Source organism: Anopheles cruzii, chromosome 2 (assembly GCF_943734635.1).
Source record: "Anopheles cruzii chromosome 2, idAnoCruzAS_RS32_06, whole genome shotgun sequence".
Classification (NCBI taxonomy): Eukaryota; Metazoa; Arthropoda; class Insecta; order Diptera; family Culicidae; genus Anopheles; species Anopheles cruzii.
The window spans coordinates 3,458,726-3,483,925 of NC_069144.1; the positions used below are offsets into that span (position 1 = coordinate 3,458,726).

A 25,200-nucleotide genomic window follows, 5' to 3' on the forward strand; every position below is an offset into this window, starting at 1 on the left:
CCCCGGCTCGGCTGGGGTTCCTATTTTTTTCCCCGCGGGCTTCTTGCTCGGCTTCATTCACCATTTTCCTATCAAAATGGCCGCCGGGGGCCGTGATTTCGTTACAGTTTTTTTCTACTGTTTCTCTTCGCTCCTCTGGCCGGCCGGCCGTAGAAAGTCACGCTTGAGTTTTCGTCGTCGTCCGTGCCGAGCGCCGGGCGTAGCGATTAGGCGGAGTTCCCATTGGGTGGTGGAAAATTGAGGTTTCTTCTTCACGGCGGAGAGTGTCAGACACCGCCCGATGGCGGGGGGGCATAATGAGATTTATTTCATTTATTCTACGAACCGGCCAGAAACCGGAGGCGGACGCTGTGTGAAGAAAGGCCCCGCTGGACCCCGAGGCGTGTACCGTTCAATTACCCGAGAAGACCCGAGGGCCCCTCGGCTTCGTCATTAGTTTTAATGACAAATGCGCCAACCCTTGCCGCGGGGCCCGGCACGAGAGGTGGTGAACTTATCGACTCCCCACACTCCTGGAGTGCTGGCCACCCGTCCGCCCGCCCGATGGAAATTGCGTTCGAAATACGTCAGATTCGCTCGCGCGATCCGCTCGATCAATCTGCCGGGCCAGTCGCGACGGCGTTCGTTAGTCGACACATTTGGGGCCCTCATCGCCCCATCCTCCGGAAGGCAGGGAACAAAATGTGTATCGCGTGCGTGCGTTGTGCATCTTCGTTGCTGCTCTCGGTGCGTCGCCAATTTGCGATCGCTGCGTCACGATAGCGCCCAGCGATCCAATCCTCGAGCGGAGGGAAGGGCGTTTCAGGGCCAGAGCGAACGATAAGATCCGCGGGCCATTTTGTCCAGCGGAGAGTGGTGTCACGGTGCCGTCCGCTGACGACGGACGACAGGCACAGATCGGATCGGATGCGATCAGCGGGATCGGATGGACGGATGGATGGATGAGCATTTGCTAGACGACAACGGTAACAACGACGGCCAGCGCGATGATGCCAGAAGGCACACGCGCAAGGTCCCTGTCGCGAGCTTTTTAACATTTCCGTCTGACATTTATTGCATCCGCATCGTCTCTTCAATGCGCGATCTCTATGGCAACATTTTAAGCCACGCAGAATGCGCTTTGTCGTTCAGAAAGTCACCACAAGGCACCGAAAATAGCGCCGACCGGATATTGATTATCGTTTCCAAAATGGACGACCAAAGCCAAAAGGCCCTCGAACTTGGCGGCTTCGATTGACGATCGATCGAACCGGTGAAAAAAGGGATTCCGCGAAGCGAAATGTTGTGCCACTCGCCGCCTGGCTTCTTATGGCATTATTCACGCCACCCTCACGCTACACGCGCGGCGCCTTCGAGAGTCCCCTTTTTGGTATGCGCTCCGGGAAAGCTGCTTCCCGAGGGGCGCTTATTCAAGTATCGTTTACCGTTTGGCCATCGACGCCACCATCCGGCGCACGTTCACGTGCCCAGCTCAGATTGGGCCCGAAAATGGCCGTCAACGACCGGGCCGGGTCGGGCCGGGTGATAATTAACGATGAAAAGCACGCAAAATTACCATCCGACGCTTGCCGCCGTTGCTTTTTGGGACTGGCGCACCACACACACGCTCTGCGTTAATCAGTCGTTACATTGTAGTCGTGCTTGGCATGGTGTGGCCACCGCCGGACTGATACCCGGGGACGCCACCAAAGGCCCAGAACCGGGGGAGCGAAGGAATATTCAAAACAGCAAACGAGTGTCGCTTTAATAAATTGCAATTTATTACGCGCGATGCGCTAAAGGCGAGCCCGATCGTCGGCTTCTAACGACGTTCTGACAACAGACAGGGCGAGTTCCTGGGGGGTTCAGAGCCCTTTGGAGTACCGTATAAAAGACGGGTGCGGAAACAGGAGCCCCCGACGACGGCGACGATGGGGAACGACGATTCGATCCGCATGGCAAGCGAAATATTTTGACACATCATAAATTTCAATGCAATTTCCACCGGCCGGGCTCGTCGCTGCATAGGAGCATGTTCGTGCTGCATGTCCGTTGGCCACCGGGTCGTCTTTTTTCGCGGGATTTTGCTTCTGCTGTGCGGCTCTCGTTAGGGCTTAAGGGCTTAGAGAAGCACTGGAACTTGAGACACGCTCCACGATTTATGATTCTAACCGTCCGTACGGTAATTAGTATTAATTGGCATGCCTTCGAATAATTCGGGTCAACGACGGGTTGCTTTTGTTATAAAACAAATTAAATATGTAAAAATATGTGTGGAAGCAGAACACGCACTTGAAGTTTTACATAAAGTTAGGGTTAATAATTTATTTAATGTAATTTAAACTTAAAAACGCGATAGATTTATGTATTAGATTCGCATTCGAGTATTCAACACATCGGCTTAGGTTATTTTGAACATCAAAGGCTACTTGATCCAATATCTTTTGACAGCTCACCAATTTCGCGCGCGCGCCATCTATCGGGCAGTAAGCAAACAACCCACAAATAAATATGGCCCACTGTCGCCGTCAACAAAACATTGATAATTGCGCACGCCACATAGCACCTCGCCCGTGGCTTAGGACCGCGCATAGATCGGACCCCACGAGCCTGACGCTATCTCCGCCAGAAGCCACACCGGAATGGGAGAAGAACCAACCGATCGACGACCGGCGTTGACCGGTGGGCTTGGTGACGTCACATTACGTATTCCGATCAGTTGCCGGTGATTGAAATAAACATTTTCCGGACGAAAGCGTGCCCAGCGTACGCATTGTGCCCCGCCCGTCTGCCTTTCCCGCGGTTGTCCCCGGCCTCCGTGGGGGACCAAAAGAGGGAAATAAAATAAATTTAATTTATATGTTGTTGCGTGTGCTCGCGATGGCACGTACTCCGGAGGATGGGCTATGATGGGCACCCAGGCTGTGGATTTCATTCAGCTTTTCGCCTTCCCGATTCTAGTCGCGCGGCCGCAGAACATCGCTTCTAAGCCATTTCTCCAAACCTTCGGCGATCGATTACCTCGGCTCCCGGCCCAGGGTTGATTCTTCATTCATCACAGCCTGCGTCCTGCCGTAGCCAGGCCCCGGGGGACATTAGTCTCTTTTAACATCCGGTTATGTGCGATGCGTTGGAACCTTCGCTTCGGTGGGCTTCGAGAATCCCTCACCAAGTGAGAGAGTGAGTAAGAGAGAGAGGGCGCGTGTAAAGTACCGTTCGGTGACGGGTTAGAATAGGCTTTGCGGCGCGCTCCGGTCGATGCGGGGGAGCCCCCAAATGTAGGGCAAAGGTAGATTTAATCTGGCCTGTGTTATGAATTTCAATTACGGTCGCTTCCTGTTTTGGGACGCGATCGGCTGTTGGGCACCCGAAATAATAGGGTGGGGACCCCCGCCGGGGGAGACACACGTGAGTCAAAGCAGACTCTGTCAACTCTGAAGTGGTGATACCTTTGCAGGAAATAGTTTGTCGGGCTTTAGTTCTCTGGGTGGTGCCACACGAGAGTCCGAGAGCAATTCCCGAACTGGTTTTTCGAATCAATTCACGATCATGTCGCGCCTATTACACGTTGTAAAGTGTATCCGTTTACTCGGGATTTATTGTGAGGATGAGGACACGACGGCTCTCATCGATCACACTGCTTATCATCTGCCTCGACTGGGTTTTGGCGAAACTCAACAGCAGCTTCTCGAAACTGCCGCGTAATGACGGCTATGTTGATGACGATCATTAAGAAAACAGTAATCGCATTAATGATACTGCCGCATTTAGCACAACGACGAATTACACTTAAATACTGGGCGAGATGCTGGAGATCTCTCTCTCTCTCTCGTGGGGAGTGTGTTTTCGCCTCTATATTTCTCGGTCGACCTCAACTGCAGCACACGCGGGGCGTGTTACAATTACTGCAATTGCAGCCTGCAACTCTAGCGTCTAGCAGCGCCGTGCATTGCAGCATCATCCTCATCATCATCATCATCAGCTGTTGTGGCTACGAAATCGCTATCAGCATCTTGGCAGCAGCGGCCGCAGCTTCGCCAGGAGCTGGACCGGACCGGGCCGGGTGCGGGGAAAACACTTTGCAACAACAACAACTACGCAAAAAAAGAACTAGAAAAATCTAGACTGTGGGAACAACAACAACATGTGCGAACAGAACAATGGGTGGAAATCTCGCGAATGTCTCGCCGCCCGCAAATTACGTGATGGGAGCGCAAAAAAAGCGACGGGGAGGCACACGAAAACACACAAACACACGGACACCAGTACCAGTAGCTAGTGCTGGAGCTGCAACGCAACGGTATGTTTTCCTTATCGCACCGCACAAACATTGCCCAACAGTGCGCTCCGCGACCTGGTGCGGGTTCGGAAAAGAAAATATGGCCACACGACGCCGGGACGGGCGATGGCGGGCGTCAGATATCCGGGGCGGGTTGCAGGTTTTCCGTGTAACAGCGGCCCAGCAGCAGCAGCCAACAGCAGCCTATCGCAAGCGGATGAGATTTCTGTGCAGATTGCGGAATGCGGACTTCGATGAGGAAAAACGGACCCGCGCGAAGACGCGAAGGCATGATACGCCTGTGGGTAGCCGTCTAACAGGAAGCTATCCGACGGTCTGCAACAAAGTTTTAATAAGCACCCGAGCACTAGGTCCGGGGAATCACCAATGAGGAAGACAGTAAGATTATTAGAAACATGCCCTGAACCTCTGCGCCGAGTTCCGTCCGGATTAATAGTCAACTCACTTAAAAGAAGTAGCAAACGGAGGATGTCTAATAATCGTGCGGAACTAAGTGGACTAAGTCGGTAGAATATGAAGGTGCCTTTCAATCTTCAACATTTATTTTGCTTAGATTCATTATTTATCCAGGCCGCTTTATAATTACCACACACAAAGCAAAACTGGTTAAGGATACAATCAAATCATTTGGCTGGGAGATGCTATCCCCTCCGTTGTATTCACTAGACTTGGCTCTTTCCGAATATCATTTATTTTCATCGATGGGACACGTATTGGCTGAGCAGCACTTCGATTCCTACGAAGATGGACTGGATGGATGGATTGGATGACTAATTAGTTTGCTTTAAAAGACGAAGAATTCTTCCGTCTGGGAATCCACGATTTAGCAGAGAGATGCTAAATTCCCCTAATGCTAACACCTTTTTGGCCAATTTCTGGACACGAACTCGTTCCGGAGCCAGAGAACTAGTGCCCTGATACCAGCATCTGCCCAAAATATTGATTTGATGATTCTCTCCAACGATTCTTTCGCTGGTCGAATCTCTTCGATCGTAGACGATCCGCAGAGCACCCATCACCATTTTCTGTGGCTTCTGCAAAGTTCTGGCCCTTCACTTACTGTCTTTTTCGTATGCCACATTGGGTATAATAATAAAAACTCGATACTAAATGAACGGAGAAATCATCTCCGAACACAACCCACCAGGCGTGTGGTGAGTCAACACACACACAAGTAGCTCACAGGGCCTAAACTGTATTTAATGATCAATGGAAAACTTAGCTGCGGACGTCATTCGTGGGATCGCTGATCGTCGCCGATCATCAGCAAGCACCGGGTGTCGCTCTGACGAGAGGTTGACGAATGTTGCCAGAGCCATTAGCATGTCGTTAGTGTGGCTGCGGTCGCGATTTTGCAATATGGTGTGCCGTGGTGTGCGCCAAGTGGAGGGTACTTGCTGAAGGACACAGTCACAGGGTTGATGTTAATGAGCAAACATCAAAACAAAACGCCGTGCTGGGGTGTTTCAATGGATGGCCGATGTTTTCGCAGCTCGGTTCGATTCATTGCAGAACTACTTCACATCTACTTCCGAACACGGGGTTTCAGTCAAAAATCGGGATGCATCAGAATTCCCGACACAGTGACACGATCGGACCTGCTGTTTCACGGGTCGGACCCTAACGGCACCTAACGGTGATCGAGATGCTTTTTAGATTGGAAGGGCTCGCAACGACGTGAGGTGCCACCGTCCCGAGCCGAGCGACGCACAATCGCTCGTCGTCGATCTCTCGGCCGCGACGGAATGAGATCGATGCGATTAGAAGCCGGGTTGTGGCCGGGGTGGTGCGAGGAAATCAAATAAGAAAAATAAAAATTTTCCACGTGCGATAACATCCTTCAGAGGGACAGGAGGGTGACGGGTGTGTGACGGCGCGCTGGTATCTTCGGCCTCGGCCACGTTGGTTGATGCTGTGCCATTGTTTCACGCCACGGCACCACCACCCGCGTTCGTGCTCCGTCGTAATCCTCAATAAATCTCACACACACACACGCGCGGGGATGGATCCTCCTTACGGAGACGCGCGCCGTACTCATTAAATAGTTCATTCCGCGTTCCGGGCGGGCCGAGGAAAAAGAGGAAGAGAAAGTACATGAAAAATTTATGTTGTTTACCCGGCGTCATGTGGCCATTGCGTCGCGTGGGAGCATATGCTAATATGTTGTGATGTTCAAGCCGCGCGTGCGGACCACTTCGTGCTTAATCCACTTTCTTCACCAGAGGTGCGCACCGCCTCATCAACCCTGGACATTTCGTGATGGACTGTGGCGGGGACTTATTGGCGCGTGTAAGAGAGGTCGCGATTTGGGATGCCATTTTTAATGGCCTCCCACCGAAAGTCGGCCACTTCTCGGAGTTCGAGGCGGTGAAGATCGTCGACTCGGACGTGGATTTAAGTTCCAATAAAAAATGCTACATTCTGTCAACCCGAAGGAAGAGTCGGTACCGCGGCAGCTGGAAAAAGCCAACGGTCTTGCAACTGATTTACATTTGGAAAACATTTTTCACACTTTCCCCCCGGGTTGAGGTTGGTGGTGGCTCCCAGTTAATGAGGGGGACGCCGCACTATGACACAATTCCCAGGCCCCCGTGTCCCGTGTCTGGGTCAGAGCGGAACTAGAAAGCTCAGCCTCAGCGGCTCATCAGCACCTTTTGGGCCGCGACCGCGGTGAACGATGATTTATGTGCGCTCTCCGGTGCGCGGTTTAATAATCGTCCCCCAGGTGCGGTGCGGTGCGGGAGAGTGAAAAGTGAAATTGGAAAGTTTAATCAAGATCATGCCGGCCTCTCGAAATCACGCTCCCGAAGACGGATTCGGGGAGATTGGCTCGAAATGACTTTATTTCTTCAAAATACAGCACGGCGCAATCAAAAGCGAAAAAATGATCATAAATTCCATGAGGAGGGGGGTGGGGTTTGGCGGGTGGATCGTCCATCATGTCGAGCGTCATCTCTCTCTCTGTCGGAGGGCCACTTATAATCACGCTGCACGACATTGTGTAATTAAATATTTAATAACCTCGTCGCTAGCAATACCACCATCGATCGTTGCGCACGCCATTTTCGCTGTCCAATAATGCGATCGTTAATGGAAGTTAATTTAGCAGCGATCGCCCGCCAATTGCACGCCATCTCTAGTGCATCGCGCTATCGCGCTCGATCGCGAAAGATCGAGGTCGCCTGGGCGGCGCCGAGAATCTCCCAGACGATCGTTCCTCGGGACACGCGAGCAGGCGATGAGATCAGCGATCGATCGATCGTTAAGTTGAGGTTCCGCGATCGCGAGTTCATCGTGCGTCTAATTTCACTCCCGTAGACGACTTAATTACGTACGCGTACTGAGTCGGTAAGCCGGAGAGGGAGCGAATCGGTGGCCGACGATCGGTGGTCGGATCGGCACCGAAAGCGGACGCCATTTTGGAACGAGTCAATTCGAGTGACATTTGTCGTCGGGCGATCATATCGTGGTACGTATTTCCTGTGCCTCCAAAGCTCGGTGCTACTCGTGTTTGGCGATACACATCGCGATCATATGCTGACAGGATCCGCCGCAAGCTTGATCCGAAGATTGATTTGCCTCCCCTCCGTGCCGTGCTACGTGATCGCCTCGCTGGGCTGTATACGTCAAACAGATGGTCCTCGTCCGATAGGTTCCCCCCCAGGTCTGCGTGGAAGGTTCGTGTTTTGCGCCCCAAAAACTGGCTCCGGTCCCGGGTTGGACTGCGGTTTGCGGACAACTTGTCAAAACCATCTCCAGTAGGTTTCTGAGGCCTGAAGAGAACAGAAAACAAATCCCAAGAAGCAGATAAGAGGAAGGTCCAAAAAATGAAGAAGCTATCTTAGCCACCGAAAAGCGATGATCACGGCGAAGGAAGTAACAAATCAAGCGGCGATTCCAGCCAAGCTGTGCGTTCCTCTATGTATGACTGCTTCTTCTTCCTGTGTCCTCTTCATCGATCGATGTCGATCAATCACCTGTACTGGCCATCGTTGGGGCCCCGTGTCTTCGGGACGTGTGTCGATTTCTTGGAATGGATTCTTCGATCCGTTGTTCGACGTGGCTTGGCTTTGGTTTTTACTTTTCGGCGGGAGTCTTCGGGAGTCGCAGAGGCCAAAGATAAATTAATCGCCCCGTGCGCACACCGTGGCCAGCTTTTTGCGCTTGCGCCAACCAGGACGTCTGGTTGGCATTCCGAAGGGGGCGGCATTAATTTTATGTCACTCTTCGGACGGGGCTTCGGCTTTTTCTGGCCGGGCAGGTTTTTGCGCGGCCCAATCTTCGAAAAATCGAATGGCGGTCCATCCGGTAGGTATTCCGGACTCTCGTGTTCCTGTGTCATGCGATCGGGCTGAAAAAACTGAGTGCCCTCGCTGTGAGGTGCAATATTCAACACATCAACGCACAATCCCCGCAAGAGTGGTGGCGGAAGACATACTTAGCCGTGACCTTGGGGAATGTTTACAACTCATTCATCGGAATTCCGTACAAAAACGAACACGGATCGCTCCTGCCACTTACAACTCGGTTCGGGCAACGAAGCGGAAATAGTTACGATCCTGGGAAAAATCTTTCCCACGGCCCTGCCACCCAGCAGTCGCCCAATGCTTGTCTTCTTTCGGTTCAGTGAAGCATTGCGGTCTCAATAAGATTTACACCACAGACCCCTTTGGCGAGCAATTAATCCCCGACACAGTCGCATACACAGCCTGGTTTGCGACCCACACACACCGACTCGAATCCGATCACACACACACACACGCACAGAGTGATCATCGTCCAAGACTTTACCAAAGAGTGGGGTGCTCAAAGAGGGCAGCACCAAGACACGGGACCGCTCCGGAACGGAAGTGAAGACACCTGTGCTCACTGGAACGGAAATATCAGCTCTTGCGCGCCTCTCGAAGCTTTGCGGAAAGGGGCCGCGCGGAAGTTCTGGCTCTGCCCCAGGAGGGGAGTTCGTTCACCCGTATAATGTCTGGAAAGGGACACGCAACCAAACCAAAACATCCATCCAACCGGGCACCGGGCGAACGTCGGAACGAGCTTGACCTCACTTTTGATCGCCCCCGGCCCCGCTTTATCGTCTGCCAGGTTCCACCGCCGCCGCCGGGACATTAGTTCCCCGTTAACTTTTATCGTCGCTCCGCGTGTGTTCGACAAACATCCCTCGGGGAAGAAATGTTGTTACGACCACACTCATACCACCTCGGGGTGACCCCAAGGCGTGGGCGAAAGCCTCGAGTCGTCGGGCGCCGGTTGAATGAATTTTTCCCAGCACGCGGGTGAGAGAACGTTGGGGTTGGGTGAAAATTTCTCACCAACGACCGGCGAACCGGAACGCGGCCCACAAGAGCAGAACGTCGTCGTCGTCGTCGTCGCCGCGTTGGGTGCGTTCTTTAAGACGCCGGCGACGACGCCCCGACACAGGCTGGGGGATGAAGGGGCCCCGGAAAAGGGGGGAACCACGGCGGACCCCCCGCGTGTGTGTGTGTGCCTGTCCCGGGGGACGCTCCCTCTGCGTGATGATGAACTCAATTTTTTGATGTTATAAAAATAAATCAGCTGGGGCACGTCTATGCGGAGTCATTGATGCGTTACGCCGTTACGGCCAAGAACGTTCTAAAATAAACACAAGAAATTGAATTTGAGTTCCTTAAAGTTTGGCTCCGAATAAAATAATATGTTTGCGGATTTGTTTGGCATTTCCAAACACTGAATTGACATATGAACATAAACTCCAAGATTACTTGGATCGCTTATAGCTCGGTTCCGAACAGAGGCGGAATTGAAGCAGGCGTTGAGAAGCATTTCTTTAAGTGTGAAATATCAGCTTTAAAACGAGCATAAACTTGAAACTGCACAAGATCGATCAATCAATAACGTCATCTACCGACACAATAGTGGACTACTTTTTCCCCAACCCAATATTACTTTCTGTGCTTAATTCCTGATTACTAATCAATTTCCTTTTGCTCTTTTATTTTCTAGGTAAGTGACGTACTCCTTAGAGACTTCCACACACTCCGCTTCGCACACGGCACTGCCCTAAGTATTCCTTCACACGTAATGGTAAGTCCGCTCGGTGGTGCTCTTCGGAACGTACCGATCACGGTGCCATTTCCACGGCATACACAAGCCCATCGGTGGCCCGATGAATATCCGGTCGTACCCAACGTCACACCGTTCACAGGAAGTACCACGAAAACCGGCCGGACAGCGACACTCCTCGACGGCCGTGGTTTTGCCTATCCCTCGGTCGAGAGTGGTGGCCGCATCCATCACAATTTCGTTGCCGCTCGGTTCGTAGCGACCGCGTTGTGGGTGGAAGCGAACCAGCAATCGATCGACGTAGGACAGCACCATCATGAGCTCGAGCCGATCGATGGTGCTGCCATTCAGGAGACGGAAGTTTTGTTCCACGAGTTGAATCTTTACTAAGCGATTTGGTGCGCTTTCAGTGCGATTTTCTGCGCTGTAGACCAGTGTGTGATTGTAGCCTTTGGAAGAGAGAGTGTTTCAGTGTCTGGTCGGTTTAAGTAAGGTCAGGATTACCATCATGATCAATTCTGGAACATCATCGTCAGATTCTGCAACGTACTGGATGTAGCCACCGTACGATTTCGCCTGGTACTCGATGAACCGATACGGCAGGTCGTAGTAGAGTGGTCTAGAAGGGGGAAAAGTGCGCCACTCGCTTACCGTCTCCACTTGGCCCTGGCCATCCCACGTCGCAAACCGCATCTTCCAGTCGTTCAGGGCCATCGTGTACTAGCGAGAGATGCGTTGACATTAAAAAGCGCGTCCCCAGGTCCTCGGCTACGTACATTCCACCGGTATAGGTCAGCCGCATGGCAAAGTTGCGAAACTCCTGCACAGAAACACGGCAGACAGGAGGTCGGTCCGTCGTCGTCGTCGCCGTGCAGGGAATATTCGCCGTTCGCACAAACACTCCCCTGGACGGTGGCCACCGTCACGGGTTGTACATCGATGGACCCGAGCGGGTTCCGCAGATGGCACGAGTAGTTCCCGGCATCGATCAGTCGCATCCGACACGAAAGCTGGCCGGTTCCGTTGAGCTCCGTCCACCAGTCGCATACCGGATCGAGCAGCTCGTTTCCGTCCATACGCCAGGACACGATCGGTGGCGGTGTGCCCGTTCCGCGGCACGTTAGATTCATCCGCTGGCCTACCGACACGTTGACTACGGGTGGAGGTGCCTCGAGTAGGGCCGGCCCTTGGCATCCCTGCTCATCGGAGGCGTCCTGACAGTGCGCGAATCCATCGCAACGGAACGTGATCGACACGGGGATACCGTTTCGGCAGCGGAACGGCACATAGCGAAGTGGCGTTCGATCGACTGCAATGGGCGATGATGGGGATTTAGGCTTCGAAGAGACCCCCCGGACTGTGTGCTTCTCACCGGCAAGGATTAGGAGTATGCTTGAGCTGACCACGAGCAACAAATTGCGGTCCATCCCAAGCGAGTGCGAATGCGAACTGATAACACGAAGTCCGTTCGAACGAACTGACCCGGATTCGAAGGTGTTGCCCTCTTGTTATGCTGTTTGCGCTCGATCGGAGTGTAATCTCTCCAAAACATTCCAACGGAGGCCCCTGCAACTTATTTATATTTCCGTCCGATTGTTGAGATCGGTTTTGGATGGATTGGATTTCGTTTTGTTTCGAGTACCCCGGGGACCTACTTCTATCGCCCGCCTGTCCCTGGTCGTTCATTGTGGTCTATTGATTCATGTTCGACACGCAGGCGCAGCCAATTACGCACCGGAAGAGCGGCAAAAGTCGTGCCTTGGTACAGCGCACGCACTCGCCCTAAACATGAGTAGAAGTTATAGTTTATTAAAAATTCACCTCACCGTCCGACGGCGAAGACGACGGCGCCGCTTAGTTCATTGCTCTGATTGGGCACACGCACTTTCGGGAGGGACACCCATCACCCATCACCCACAAAACCGACTTCGCACTTCTTCGGAGCCGGCTTGAAAATCGTGACCGCCCGAGATCCGTTCGGGGTTTATTCGATTTTTATGAAAAGTGGGTCCGCTCCATAAATCATTGGCTGGCTGGCGGCCAATGGTGGCCAGCGGCGGACGTTGGGCGCCTTTTCTATTATTATTATTATTTAAAAAAAATGTGTGGCGCCAACGGGGATCGATGCGCCACGACACATTCTATCTACGCACCCCTTCAGCCGGCTACGCTCCGGCGGAAACGGAGCAATGAAATTTATGTACGCTCGTGTGGTGCCCATGCACGGTTACCCGCTGCTGCACCTCCTCAGCCACCTCAGAAAGGTCCTGTCAGGGGGACACCATCACCCAGCAGCGCCGCCCCCTGGTGAACTGAAATCGTCAGGCCATTCTCGGAAATTGACCAACACCAAAACCGGTGGCTGATTAGAATTTTTAATCCACCGATCACCGATTTTTATGTTCCCGGTCTCTCGGCGATGTCCAAAAGCTGGCTTTTTGCTGCGTTTTTAACGTTTTTGGAAACGCCAGTCCCCCGACCCGAGGCGGCGGCGTGAAGTGCAGTGGAATGAATAATTCAAAACTCATCAAAAGCCGTGCGTTTGCGAAAGATTTTTATTCGCTTTCTTGCAGTGGCCGGGGGTTTGGGGTCGTGTCGGGAGCCACGGGAAGGCTTTTGGCATCAGGAGAGATCGTTCAGTTCAGTTTCGTAATAACTCGTTCTTTTCGTCGTTTTTGCTTTCATCCGCCACTTTATCACTTTTTATGTTTCACGTGCCATGGGTGACTCACTGCGGGGTTCTGTAGGTGTTGGCGGAAGGTGGATTTTATGTCTTTCGAGCATCGGGCATTCGTGAGCACAGAGAATGGTTATAATTTTCGCGAAGGAATAGGATCTGTAGGTGTGGAGTTACTGAAGGCACGGGACGCTCACCTTCACTCTGTCCTGGTCTCATCCTCATTTGCTAATTTTGGGAACCATGGACCAATCATCTTTTTCATGGTACTTTTGGCTTGTTTAATTACTTTCAATTCACTCACTTAATTGTCTTAGATTTTGAGATTTTCGATCTCTTTTATTTGCCTTAATAAAAAAACACCCAAAAATGTATCAAAATGAATCGAACTCAATTTTTGGCATCCTAACACGTTAACGAAGCGCCCCACGCCACGACTTCCTCGAGGCGCGAATGTTGACGTGAAAAATAAAACAAATAATGCGTTAATGCGCTGTGGCAGTCACCGGCCCGACAAACAAGATCAGGGAACACGCAACATCGCAACAACACCCGCGCCCGATGACAACCTCAGACCCACGTCCGGGGGTTGGCCAGAAAGGAGAAAATTGCAAAAATAATTGCTTCCCTTCCCCGTGGGCCGCTCGCACACACGCGCGGAACTCTTGCTAATTGGTGCACGATTGCGCGATCCGCGATTAAAAGGCGCGATGCGCCGAGGAAGAAAAATTCAAATTCAAAACGAAGCCACGGAATGAGCCATCTTTCGTGATTGAGATCCGCTTACCAGAGGCAAGCGGGAAGAAAAAAAAAGCTCCAAGACACACAACAATGTCAACCGTGAGGGCCAAACCGATGAACTCATCGTTGAAATGCGATCGATCGGATGACGCTCTCGAGTTCCGTGCGCGCGACGAGCGTGTAATTGTTGATTAATTACCGTCATTGTTTCACCACCTTCCTGCGTACCCGACGACTGCTCGAGGTCCTAGTAAAGGTATTGAACATTAATCATAACCATTGCGGTTTCGCCCGAAAAAAAAATGGATGGTGACTGTGTAAAATATAATAAAGTAAATTCCAAAACACGTGCTCACCACCCGGTGGGTGACTTTCGCCCTAACCGACCACGTCAGAGACGCACGTTTTGATTAACATTTTCCTTTTTCTGCCGTACGGACGAGCTCGCGCCAAATGACCACGGCACCTGTTCTTGGCCGGGCCCGGGGGCCCCAAAAGAAGTCTGCCGCTAAACAACGGAAAAGAAAACATACCTCCAAATCTCACTCGCGAAGCCTTTTTGTGTGCCGCGCGCGCGCAAAAGAAATGGCGCGCGCGCACCACGCGAGCCTCCTGTTGCGCATTAAAAATTTTATCCACGAACCACGTGTCGCGCGGCCACATTTAGCAGCACGGGCCCTCCTCGTCCGTCGCCGGCCCGCCCGGTCCAAAAACGGATGACGGGGAGAAGACCAACAACGAACGGTACAATGACCGCTCGTTGGTGGCTTGTCGCGGAGAGGTCTATTTGAATAATAGACCCGCCCGGTCGGTGGTGGCCTCCCCTCCGCCGGACGGATCGGACGGACTAATTTCAGACGGACAAACTTCCATCTGGGGGTGTTGCTCACCCTGGCGGTCGAGGTCCGCAATTGTCAACCGCGGACGCCGCCGCAGGCTTAGCATAAAACAAATTCACTACAACACCACACCATAACTGTTCGATTGTCTTGTGTCCCCCCCCCCCGGGGCCGAGTTCTCGTGGGGGGCGAGGGGCGGACGAAATGGTATGCTTTCCTATGCTCGGTACACTTAGTAGCCGGTTGGGAGTCGTGAGTCAGCTGAGCTGAGGGAGTTGATTTGTCCGATCGACGGTTGATGGTGTGATTTGATTGTAATTTTATTATTTTTATTTAAAACTCGACAATCCATCTAATTTTACGTCAACATTTTATTGAACAATTTATATAACATCATTATGTTTTTGGTTGTCAAAAAGGTTGTTCAAGAACATGTAGCCAGTTGCGATGCGACGTTGTAAACGACGTTTCCTTAGCCTCGTTACCATGGTTACCGTTTAATGCGATGATAATACGATTGCTGCCGTTGCGGCAAAAGCCGAACTTATCATCAAACACTCTCGTAATGAGCACTTTCGGAGGCAATTGATGCTCTGCGTTTAATCACTGCCGCGGCCACCGCGTGGCAAAGCTGCGCTGACACCCGGCTCTCGGGGGTCGCGCCGCTAAATTGATTTCGACAGCGTAACGAATCGCCACCGAGTCCAGTTCGGTCCGTCGTCGCAAAGCTTCCGCTAACAATCGCCAGATTTATGAGCTCTGAGTCCCCGAGGCTTCCCCTCGGGACCGATCGCCGGAAGGGCCCCCCGAAATTGTCTGTGTGTGCTGTGATAATAAATGTCAAACTTAATTTAACCAATGTCATCGCGAGCGCGAGCGCACTGTTCTTGCGCTGCGCACCGCGCGCCCGTGTTGTTGATGGCCAAACAGCAGCACCGTGTTCTCACGTGAAAAAAAAAGAAACGGAAACAGAAAGGATCTTCAGCCAATGCGATTCGAATCGCCGATCGCCGACTCGAAAGAAGCGTCTCGAAACGGGGCGGGAGAGAGGGCTTAAAACCGGGCCCGGCGGCCGCCCAGAAGACGAAAGCGAGCGAATTATTTATCGCCGGAACATAATTTACTCTCCCACGACGATGCCAAGGCCAGGCGGCTGGGCAGAACTGCTGTGTACGGCTGGCGGTAACACGAAAGGCTCTTGGTGCGGCAAAATAAAAATATTGCCAACTGCCAACAGCACTAAGTCGCGTTGCAGTCTTCCAGCCAACCGACCGATCGTCGGCGATCGTCTCGCGATCCTCATTCGAACCTCTCATAACAGCCGCGCTCGCCACGTTCGTTCGGCCCTCTGGGTGGCAATTCTGTGCCCGCGAGGGCTGGTGGATGGCCAACCTTTTTTATTTGCTCCGTCCGCCGCGGCATGTAAGAAAAATATAATTGGCACGCGCCGTTGCGCCGTTTCGAGTGCGCGAGAATGGAGCATCCTTCCTTCCCGCGGTTGGAGCAACACTTGGTCGGATGGCATCGGAATTTTTCGGAAATGCTGTTAATGCACCTCACCTAGTTCTCTCGTTTATTGCTGTTGAGCTTTTCACATCGCTTCGATTTGGTGCTGATAATTGATGATCATTTAACTGTAAAGTTATCCAAAATCGCCTTCTCATTGTTGAACTATATTATTTGATATTAAATCAAATTGAATCGATTTTTTAAAGATTTCATTCATATAAATCACAGGTCTAAAACATGAGATGCGGAATTACCTTGTTTTGACATCAGGCAGATTGTTTCAGGTCGAAAAAAAATTAATTAATTGTTTTTCTGCTTCTTGTTGAAGAAACCTGCTACAGAATCGCATCAAATGCTTGTCGATGTTTGTTTCTGGAAGATCGCCGTGCTTTAAGCGGTTTAAAATAAATGGCGAATTTGGCCTAATAAGCAAAGAGTGTCGGAGGACTTTATATAAAGACTTTCTCATGGGACATAAAGGTGTGATGTATCACAAGCTCCTAAAACCTGGTGAAACCGTTAATTTGCTAGTTAATTGTACCTATTTCAGGGAGTGCCCTTTTTTTATTCCATCGTCTCATCACCAATGTCGACACTTATTCGTCAAGTTAAGGTGGATGGCCACAGTTAAATAGCTTTTAACCCTTAGCATAGTGTATCACGTAGAGTAACCCTCGAGCACGATCACGCGCGGAGTAGCTTTGGCTTGGACGTTTGGCGGCGGCAAATGGAACCGAGTTTTTTATACACCCAATCCCTAATCTCTGACACCTTCCCCAATCCGCAGGCAAAAAGTGGCGTTCGTTGACGCCCCAGGACCGCCGGCCGTACGTGGAGGAAGCGGAGCGGTTGCGAGTGATCCACATGACGGAGCACCCGAACTACAAGTACCGTCCGCGGCGCAGGAAGCACGCCAAGGCTCGGGCCGGTGCCGTTGCTGGCCCGGTCGGCGTTTCGGGTTCGGCAGCGGCCGCCGCCGCCGGACCGCAGGGTGGCCAGGCGGTGACCATCGTCAGCACTTCGTCACCGAGTGAGCTAAACTTCGGCGACGGCGACTCGTCCCATCGCATGAGTCCGTACACGTACAACCCGCACTACTACGCCGGCAGTCAGAACGCCGCACTCAACACGCCGGACTCGAGCCCGACGCAGAGTCCGGAACCGATCCTGGTGCCACCGACCGTCGGCAACCGGAAGCTGGCGGTGGCTGCCAGTTCGAACGGTGGTGGGTCCAGCGGTGGCTCGGATGTGGGCCAGAAGCTGGACGACGTTTCGTCCGCGCTGCCAACGCCGGAGATGAGCCCGCTGGAGCTGGAGAAGGAACCGTTCGTGGCGGGCCTTCACTCGGCCCACGCCGGCAGCTACGACGATCTGAAGAGCAAGCAGAAGCTGACGTACGAGGTGGTGTACGGTGGTGGTGCCGGGGTCAAGAGTGAGCAGAAACTTCCGGCCACTTTCGGCTACGATCACGAGTCGCACCATCATCAGCAACATCATCAGCAACAGCAGCATCAACATCAACATCAGCAGCAACAGGATAGTTTGAAGCGAGATTATTCGGCGGCCGGATTCGGGATGATGAACAACGACAAGCGATACTCGTACGAGGGGACCTCCCTCGTAAACGGTAGTGGCCTGGGGCACGAGAAGCGCAACTATCTGTGCACCAGCTCGGGCGCCACCACGACCACGGCCATGGTGAACGGGATGTACGTGATGTGCACGAACCGGAGCATCCTGGACCAGGGTCACATCGTAACCGGGACGTATTTCCCGCCGTTGGCCACGTCCGAGGACCACCAGACACTCGGGACCACGACCATGACCACGAGTGCCCATCTCAGTACAAACAATCAGCCGCAACAATCGAACCCTGCCGGCAACGGTGCCACTTCCACCGGTGGCCAGAGTAAGGCGGCCAACGGTGGTGGGTTGCTGGTGTCGACCAGCTCCGCCCAGATGTCGCACCTTGAATCGGCGCAGCATCTCCAGCAGCAGCAGCAACAGCAACAGCAACAGCAGTTGGCCAACGAGCAGATCAATAGCTACTACGGTACGGCCTCGATCGCGAACGGAACGCTACCGACGTACTCGTACGCCTACAAGGACTACGGCATCATGTACGAGACGCACGCGGCCCTTCCCACCGAGCAGGAGCAGCCGGTGGACACGCGGGAACTCGACAAGTACCTCAAGTACCCGGACAGCAACCAGAACTTTAACAGCTACAGCGACAGTGCCACCTACCAGCACCACGTAGCGGGCACCAACGCCGGTTCCGGGGGGTCCTCCCTATACGGGCTGCCAGGGCAGGGCACCGCCGAGTACCACCAGCACCACCACCACTACGGGTACCAGCACCAACACTCGCCGGGTGGACTTTTGGCTCAGCAGTCGCCTCAGCATCAGCCATCCGGTCACCAACACCAGCACCAGGGCCAACAGCAGCAGCAGCAACAGCAACAGCAGCAGCAGCAGACGTTGGCCAAGTCGCACACCGACACGGGAATGCTGCCGACGACACCGGTGGCCCTCTATGCGCTCCCCTTGCAGCACTCGCATCTGGCGGCCGGAGCCGGAGGCGCAGTGGTCCAGCACGTCGGCGGTGGTGGCCATGCTTCGCTCGGTCCCAATCATGCTGCCCTCGGGGACATTTACGTGACGCAGGAGCAGCTCAAGGATGACGAGTTCAGCAACATCCTGGCCGGGGTCCGCAAGACCTGCTACAGCAACTGAGACGGGAGAGGCCGTAATACTCAAGCAGCAGTGGCCCAGTGGACACCCGTTATTAAGAGATTTTCCCGGACGGAGCGTAGTTAAATGTAAAAAAGAAGCGCAAAACGTATAAATCATTACTCACTCGTTAAGGTACACCGCAATCGTCTACATGAACAACCCCCCCAGTTAGAGTTTTGGCTAGCTTTTAAGTTGGACTTCCGTCGATGCACCCTGTAAAAAAACCCGACAGCCCACCGTGAAGGAAGAAAGAGTTGTGGCCCCCGTTTAGGAACCCAACTTGGTTTATCTTCGATGCCGCACGGAAGTTGTGAGACCAATTTTCAATACCTTTAAGTCGGTCGGGTTTCGTTCGCACCTCCACGTTGTTACAGTAAGCAAGAGAAGGTGATCCATTTTCTACGTTGCACAAGATCCCACAACAAATCCCGCTGGAACTGGACGCCAGAGAAGGAGTCGCAGGTTTAGAATCGCCCAGAAAAACGCATCATTGTATTAGGTTAGTTAATTCGCACTCGGATAGTGGAAGTGTTAGAAAATTAGGATCATTAGCGGCGAAGGTTGCTCGGATGCAGGAAGAAAAATCAATGGAAAGCCCCCGAAAACCCTGCCGAGTTCGAGTCTGCCTGTTAGGCTTTATAGGTGTGTGTGATTTCTACTAACCAATCGATGCCGACGCCGAGCTGCACACACAGTGTTTGAGGTAGTATTCCTCCGTAAAAGATTTGATTATTCCATTAAAATGTAGTAATTCGCGAGTCTGTGGCCCATTGTTTTGTGTGTAGTGTAGTAACTTATTAGTGAAGGCTTCAAAGTATCGAACCCCGGGACCCGGGTCGTTTCCGATCGTCGTCTTGGGGGGGAGAGAGCTTCCTTCTTAATGGTGGCCCCGAATTGAATGTGTATAAATAAATAAATTACAAAGCGAATGATAGTTCATCGTCAACCAAAAAAAAAGGGTACCGTTTGACCAGATTCGTTTCGAGTTTTAATGTTCCGGGTTAAAGTGCTTTAGGTTATTGACATTTTTTTGGTTTTGGTGAAGCAGAATTCGCCAACCACACAATTCCCCGTCGTCGTCGTCCCCGTCGTCGTCCCTTGTTAACCTCCACTCTTCGAGGCCTCGGTATCGCAATCTCCGGCTGATAAGAGGAGAAAGCACGCCGCCACTTCGCCTGGGCCCCCGTCGGTCGGGTCACGCGGCAAAGAGGGCTAAAATAGACTCGACTCATTTCCCCACCACCCATCACCCAGCCACCCCAGCCAGCCCCTGCCGGGGGGGGGGTCGGTCTCGGTTCGGTGAGTTTTCATGGGAAATGCGCCCGCGGAACGTCACGCGGAACGTCGACGGCGGAGCCGCCCGACTAATATGCGGGCTTCTTTCACCCTCTTGCTCCGTTGCCACTTCTCGGCCCCTCGGCCGTTGTGCCTTTTCTATTTAATCTCCTACACCCTGTGCTCTGCTCCGGTTCCAGTTCCGTTGTTAAAGCTTTTCCGGAAAGCGATCACTTCCCGTTCGGGTTTGGGATTTTTTTCTTTCGTGTGGTGGTGTGCTACGCCCCGGCACAGCGGCCACTACGCTAGGGTTTTACGACATTATTAGAATCATTTGGTCGGCTCGGTACCTGCCTCGGAGCAGTGGGTCTTCTAATCCTAAACTTTTGAGGAAAACCCGTTCGATTTCGTTCAGTGTGTAACGTCATGCGGGGAAACCAGGCCCCTAGGCCGGGGGTCATAGGGAAAACCGATCCCACCACGGCTTGATGAACGGGGCCGGTGCGCTCCCCGATAAGCCTCGCGGAAATCATTAACGGGCGCGATGATTAATTATCTGGCGGAAGTGTCGTAAATTTGAGGCACACAAGGCTAAGGGGCTAAGGAGCAGAAGTAGATGGCAATCGGAGAGCGGACGGTTAACGGTTAAAGGCCCCCTGACGCGTGCGAGGTCTGCCTGATGCCCCCAACTTTAATGGTGGCATAAAAGGTCACTACAAAGTGGGTTTTATTTGCAAGACGAACTTTGTTGCTTCCAAAAACTGTCCGACTCGGGCGGGACAACTCTTTCAACACAAACCCCCAAACGGAGGTTCACGAAGTTCACGAGGTCTACACAGACCCCCTGGAGGCCTTCGTTGGGCGGCGGTGGCGTTCAATCACGGGCCGCGCGTGCATTGCACAAACTGCAGTTATACACCTTCAACCTCAACCGAAGAGCGAGATCGACTCAAACGAAGCCACACGATCGGGAAAGAGACAGCGAACCGCGCACGCAACCACCACCCAGCGGCGGCGTAGAAGAAAAAACATATTTAATGATGATAAAATTATAAATTAAATCGCGTATTTAATTAATGCTGCCGCCCGGGCTGCACCTCTGAACACAGAAGCCATTCCGTGCCGCGTTGAGCTCCGAGCTCTGAGCTGACCGATAAAGCCGACGCTCGGCTCGGCGAACCGGGGGCTGGAGCTTTTGGAGTGGCGCGAGCAACATCAACAGCAAAAAAAGAAGGAAAAACACACGAAACAATCAACAAATTCCCACGGTTTTCCCACCTCGCTACGCATTTTCAAGCGAAACGCGAAAGCCAAGATCCGAGCCAAGCCAAGCCAAGAAAGCCCTCGGCGATCACGTTAATACGATCTACGCCCCCGGAGCCCCCGGAGGGAGTGGGGCGAACAGCCGGCGGCCGGGTCAGCGGGTGGTCCATAACACCTCCCTCCTCCTCGTTGCCATCGCCACACGCGCCTATCTTACGCACCACGCGCGCAGGTGTACATGACGGATCGCAACTGCACCGTTAAATCGGAATGTGGAAGCCACCCTCTCTCCTTGAGGGTGGTGCTGCTCCTACAGAGAGAGAGTGCCCCCCCGTGTGCGGGGGTGTGTGTTGGCCAGGGGGTGGTGGCACAGGCGGGTGGCATGAAAAACAACCATAACATGCGCAACATGTCCCGGCGCGCGGGGTTAAGGTTTTATTTCTTTCCCCACCCGGCTCGGGTTTAAGACCCCGAGTCGGTGGCCAACCTGACCTCAGCCAGTTCAGCGGCAGTAAGAGCCCCCGCCTTTCGGATGGTGGAAATCATGTAATGATACACTTTTGCGCTTATAATTAATACGAAACATGAAACATTCCACCACCCGAACGACCGGGGACCGGGTGAGCGAGAGAGAGCCCGGGCCTGGAGGTGGCCTGGACCGTCCTCGAGCACCGTCCGTGTCGTTTCGCTGTTTTGTTGCGCAGCGTCCCTCCTCGAACCTCGTCGATTGGCCAGGAACGGAACGGAACCGAAGATCGAATCTTTCTTTCGACAAACGGACCAACGCACTACGCAGTTCAGGTTTCGACGAGCTAATTTCCACCACAAGGGCCGCTAAGCCACCACTGGATGCGATGCACTTGCCACTGTCCTATTAGATCGTATGTGTTTTGCCTCGGAAATCCGGCCAGTGGCAACCGTTCCCGCCAGCGAGCTCGCTTGTAGTACACTCGAGACCCCCGACCTCGGCCCTCCTAGAGCGATCGTATCCATTTCCATATCCATCGGTTCGGATCGGTCGGTCGCTGACTCCGGGCTTCGCCGGTGGCAGCCAATCCGGTGGCCCCACCGGGTTTTAACCGAGGCCAGGGGGCCATCGTACGGTAGTTGCTGCCGCAGTTGACCCGCCTGACAGCCCGCCTCGTGTATCAGGTTGCTGCCGATCGATACAACAGCCTCTAGTCCCAGGGATCGATAGACCCGGGGACGGCCCTACGCTACGGCCTGACCCCTCTAAGCTGGACATTGCAGCTGTCGCCGTCATTTACGCGCCAAGAAAGGTCCTAGACGGGCCCTTTTGTAATTGACATCCTTTGAGGCTTCGGGTTTTGTGAGCGTAATTCTCCACGTTTCTCCGCCATTGATAGAGTATTCGGTAACGATCGTCGTCGCTAAACACATTGTTACAGAAAGCAACAGAAGATTAACATTGTCGTGCCGGATAAGAAGAATGTCCATGTTTTATAAAGATCAATTTGAACGATCGACATGCACACAAATTCCAAGGCTTCAAAATGTGGACATTTCTAATAGCTGACAGAACCCTAAACGTGGCATCCAATTCTCCACCCTCCACGGAAAGCAGGATCCCAGAAAAAGTGTCAACCGCCGCCCGGGGAATGCTTCGGTGGAATGTTAAAAATATGGACGATAGCATAAATCCGCCGTCGATCGCTAGTCCCTCGCTAGTCAATTGCAATGTCCCTTCTATGGCCCATCGTTCCGTACGCGCGGCGGACATTGGACGGATCGAGAACCGCGCTCTCTCTAACACACCACACATAGTTGCCATAGTCTTCTGCTACTGACCAGCAGCAGCCTCGACGCCGCGGATCGGGATCGTAGCGGTAAATTTATTGAACCATCGCTAACCAGCACCTAACGAGCTGGCCTGGGGCCAGCATCCGTCGAAGGTGTAATGGAAATGAGCGAGAAAAACGGTAACGGACGGGCGCAGGGCGTTGTGGTATGTGGCCGCCTTTTCTAGCCGTTGTCTAGCACCCGGCCGAGGACGATTTAATGATATAATATATTCTACATTTCTGCGATTAAATATCTCATCGTGCGTCGTCGCCACCCGCGGGACTATAAATTGTCCCGTCTCTGTGTGTGTGTGTCTGTGTGTCGCCCGCCGCCTTATCGGGATCACCGGCGGCGGCGGCGGCGGAAGGACCCGGGCCGGCTTTGCGTAATGCGGGTCTTCGGCGGCGCACGGGTCGAGTGATAATGGCCGTTCGGCGATCGCTCGCCTAGACTTGGCTCGGCTTTGGACGCATTTTTACCCACACCATTCACTTATCGCGCTCCAGTCAGCGCCAGAACTGGCCAGCCATCCTGGCTATGCTGCCTAATGCTCGCGATGCCCTCTTGGCGGACCCGCGACACGATATCGCCGAGCTGAGTGAGAAGGAATAATAAAACCACAAGCCCTCGGGACTGTGTTTCGGGATTATTAAAATTGCCAATACCCGCAGCATTACGCGTCGTCGTCGTCGTCGTCGTCGCCGAGCATTAACGGCAGCAGAAGCAGCCGCAGAAGCATAAGCGACATGCAAATCTGCCGCTCGGATCGAGCGCTTCTGAAGGCCGCCGATCCCCGTCGTCGTCGTCGTCCGACCTGGGCCCTGGAGATGTGTGGAAAATTAAGGAAAGGGAGACTCCGGTCCGGTCAAAAGAAATCTTCCGACGACGAACCCGCGCGAAGCGGACGCGCGCGGTTCTGTGTGATCTTCTTGCGGCGGACGGAGCCGCGAGACCGCGACGCGGGCATCTGCATGCATCGCTGCTTATGTTGTCCGATCCGCCGCCGCGGCCGCGATGCTCGGAGAGCGCGAAACGAGGGGGGGATTTCCAAGAACCCAACATCCGCAGCCAGCCAAACGACAAACGAACCGGGCAGGATCGACCGAGCGGCCCTTCGATCGGTCTTTGGTGCATTTTGGGGCGCAGAAGTGCAACAACATTTACACGCAATGGCGGGTTCGAAGGCAGGCGGTGACAACGGCGACAGCGACAACATTGAACGATAAGGTTCGCGGCGCACAGTAGGCTGTGGTCGGGCCGGACAGTGCCTTGCAAATGTCGCCGACAGGGAAGCCAAGGTCTCGAACCAGAAAGAATTTATGTTTTGGCGATAAAGGGGGCAAATAGAATTATTGGAAACCTATACACAATTAAATTTAACACAAAAATTACTTTGTGAAAATAAAAACGGAATGAACGGAAAGAAGAATATGACAACTTCATCTCTTGCAATTCAATCGAAAAGTAGCCAAAAAGGCTCTAGTCAACCAAACGTCCGAACGTAGTGGGGGTCGTTATCATGTTTAAAGGTAATTCAAATTGAAATAATTATTTTTAAAAAGGACCTCATATACGCTAGGATGGTCTAGCATCAATTGGTGAACTTTAGCCATGTTTTCGCCGGTAGCTGCAGTATTTGGACGTCCCGAACCTTCATCGTCTCCCAAGCTCTACTTTAAAATCAATACAGTTTAAGTTTCGAAGTCACAAAGGCCACTGCAGAGTATCTTTTGTACCTTCGCGATCCATTGAAGACTAAAAGCCTCCCTAAACGTAAGGTTTCTGCTACTATTTTGCCGAAGACCGCGGAAACTTCGCACCGCCACATAATTTCCATCCAGGACTGTATTATGCCCTGTCATTGATTTTGAATTAGTTTGGCAGCAAATACCGAACCGAGGGCTTTCGATTTCTTTAAAAATCCAATAAAAATGCGCCACGCAACGGCTCTCTACTTTATGTAGAGCGCGGCCGGCAGGGCTACCTCTAACGGATCTTCAGCGAATCGGAGAGAACGAAAAAAAAAA

At 52.9% G+C, this 25,200-nt stretch overlaps 1 protein-coding gene across 1 annotated transcript in view; it reads left to right on the forward strand.

The window, feature by feature from the left end:
* LOC128269517 (putative transcription factor SOX-15) overlaps positions 1 to 18,832 on the forward strand; it is a 48,527-nt gene extending 29,695 nt beyond the window's left edge. The window contains exon 3 of the mRNA XM_053007003.1: positions 16,884 to 18,832. Within this exon, the coding sequence (XP_052862963.1) occupies positions 16,884 to 18,832 (1,949 nt within the window). The remainder of the gene's footprint in view (positions 1 to 16,883) is intronic.
* The last annotated feature ends 6,368 nt before the right edge of the window (positions 18,833 to 25,200 follow it).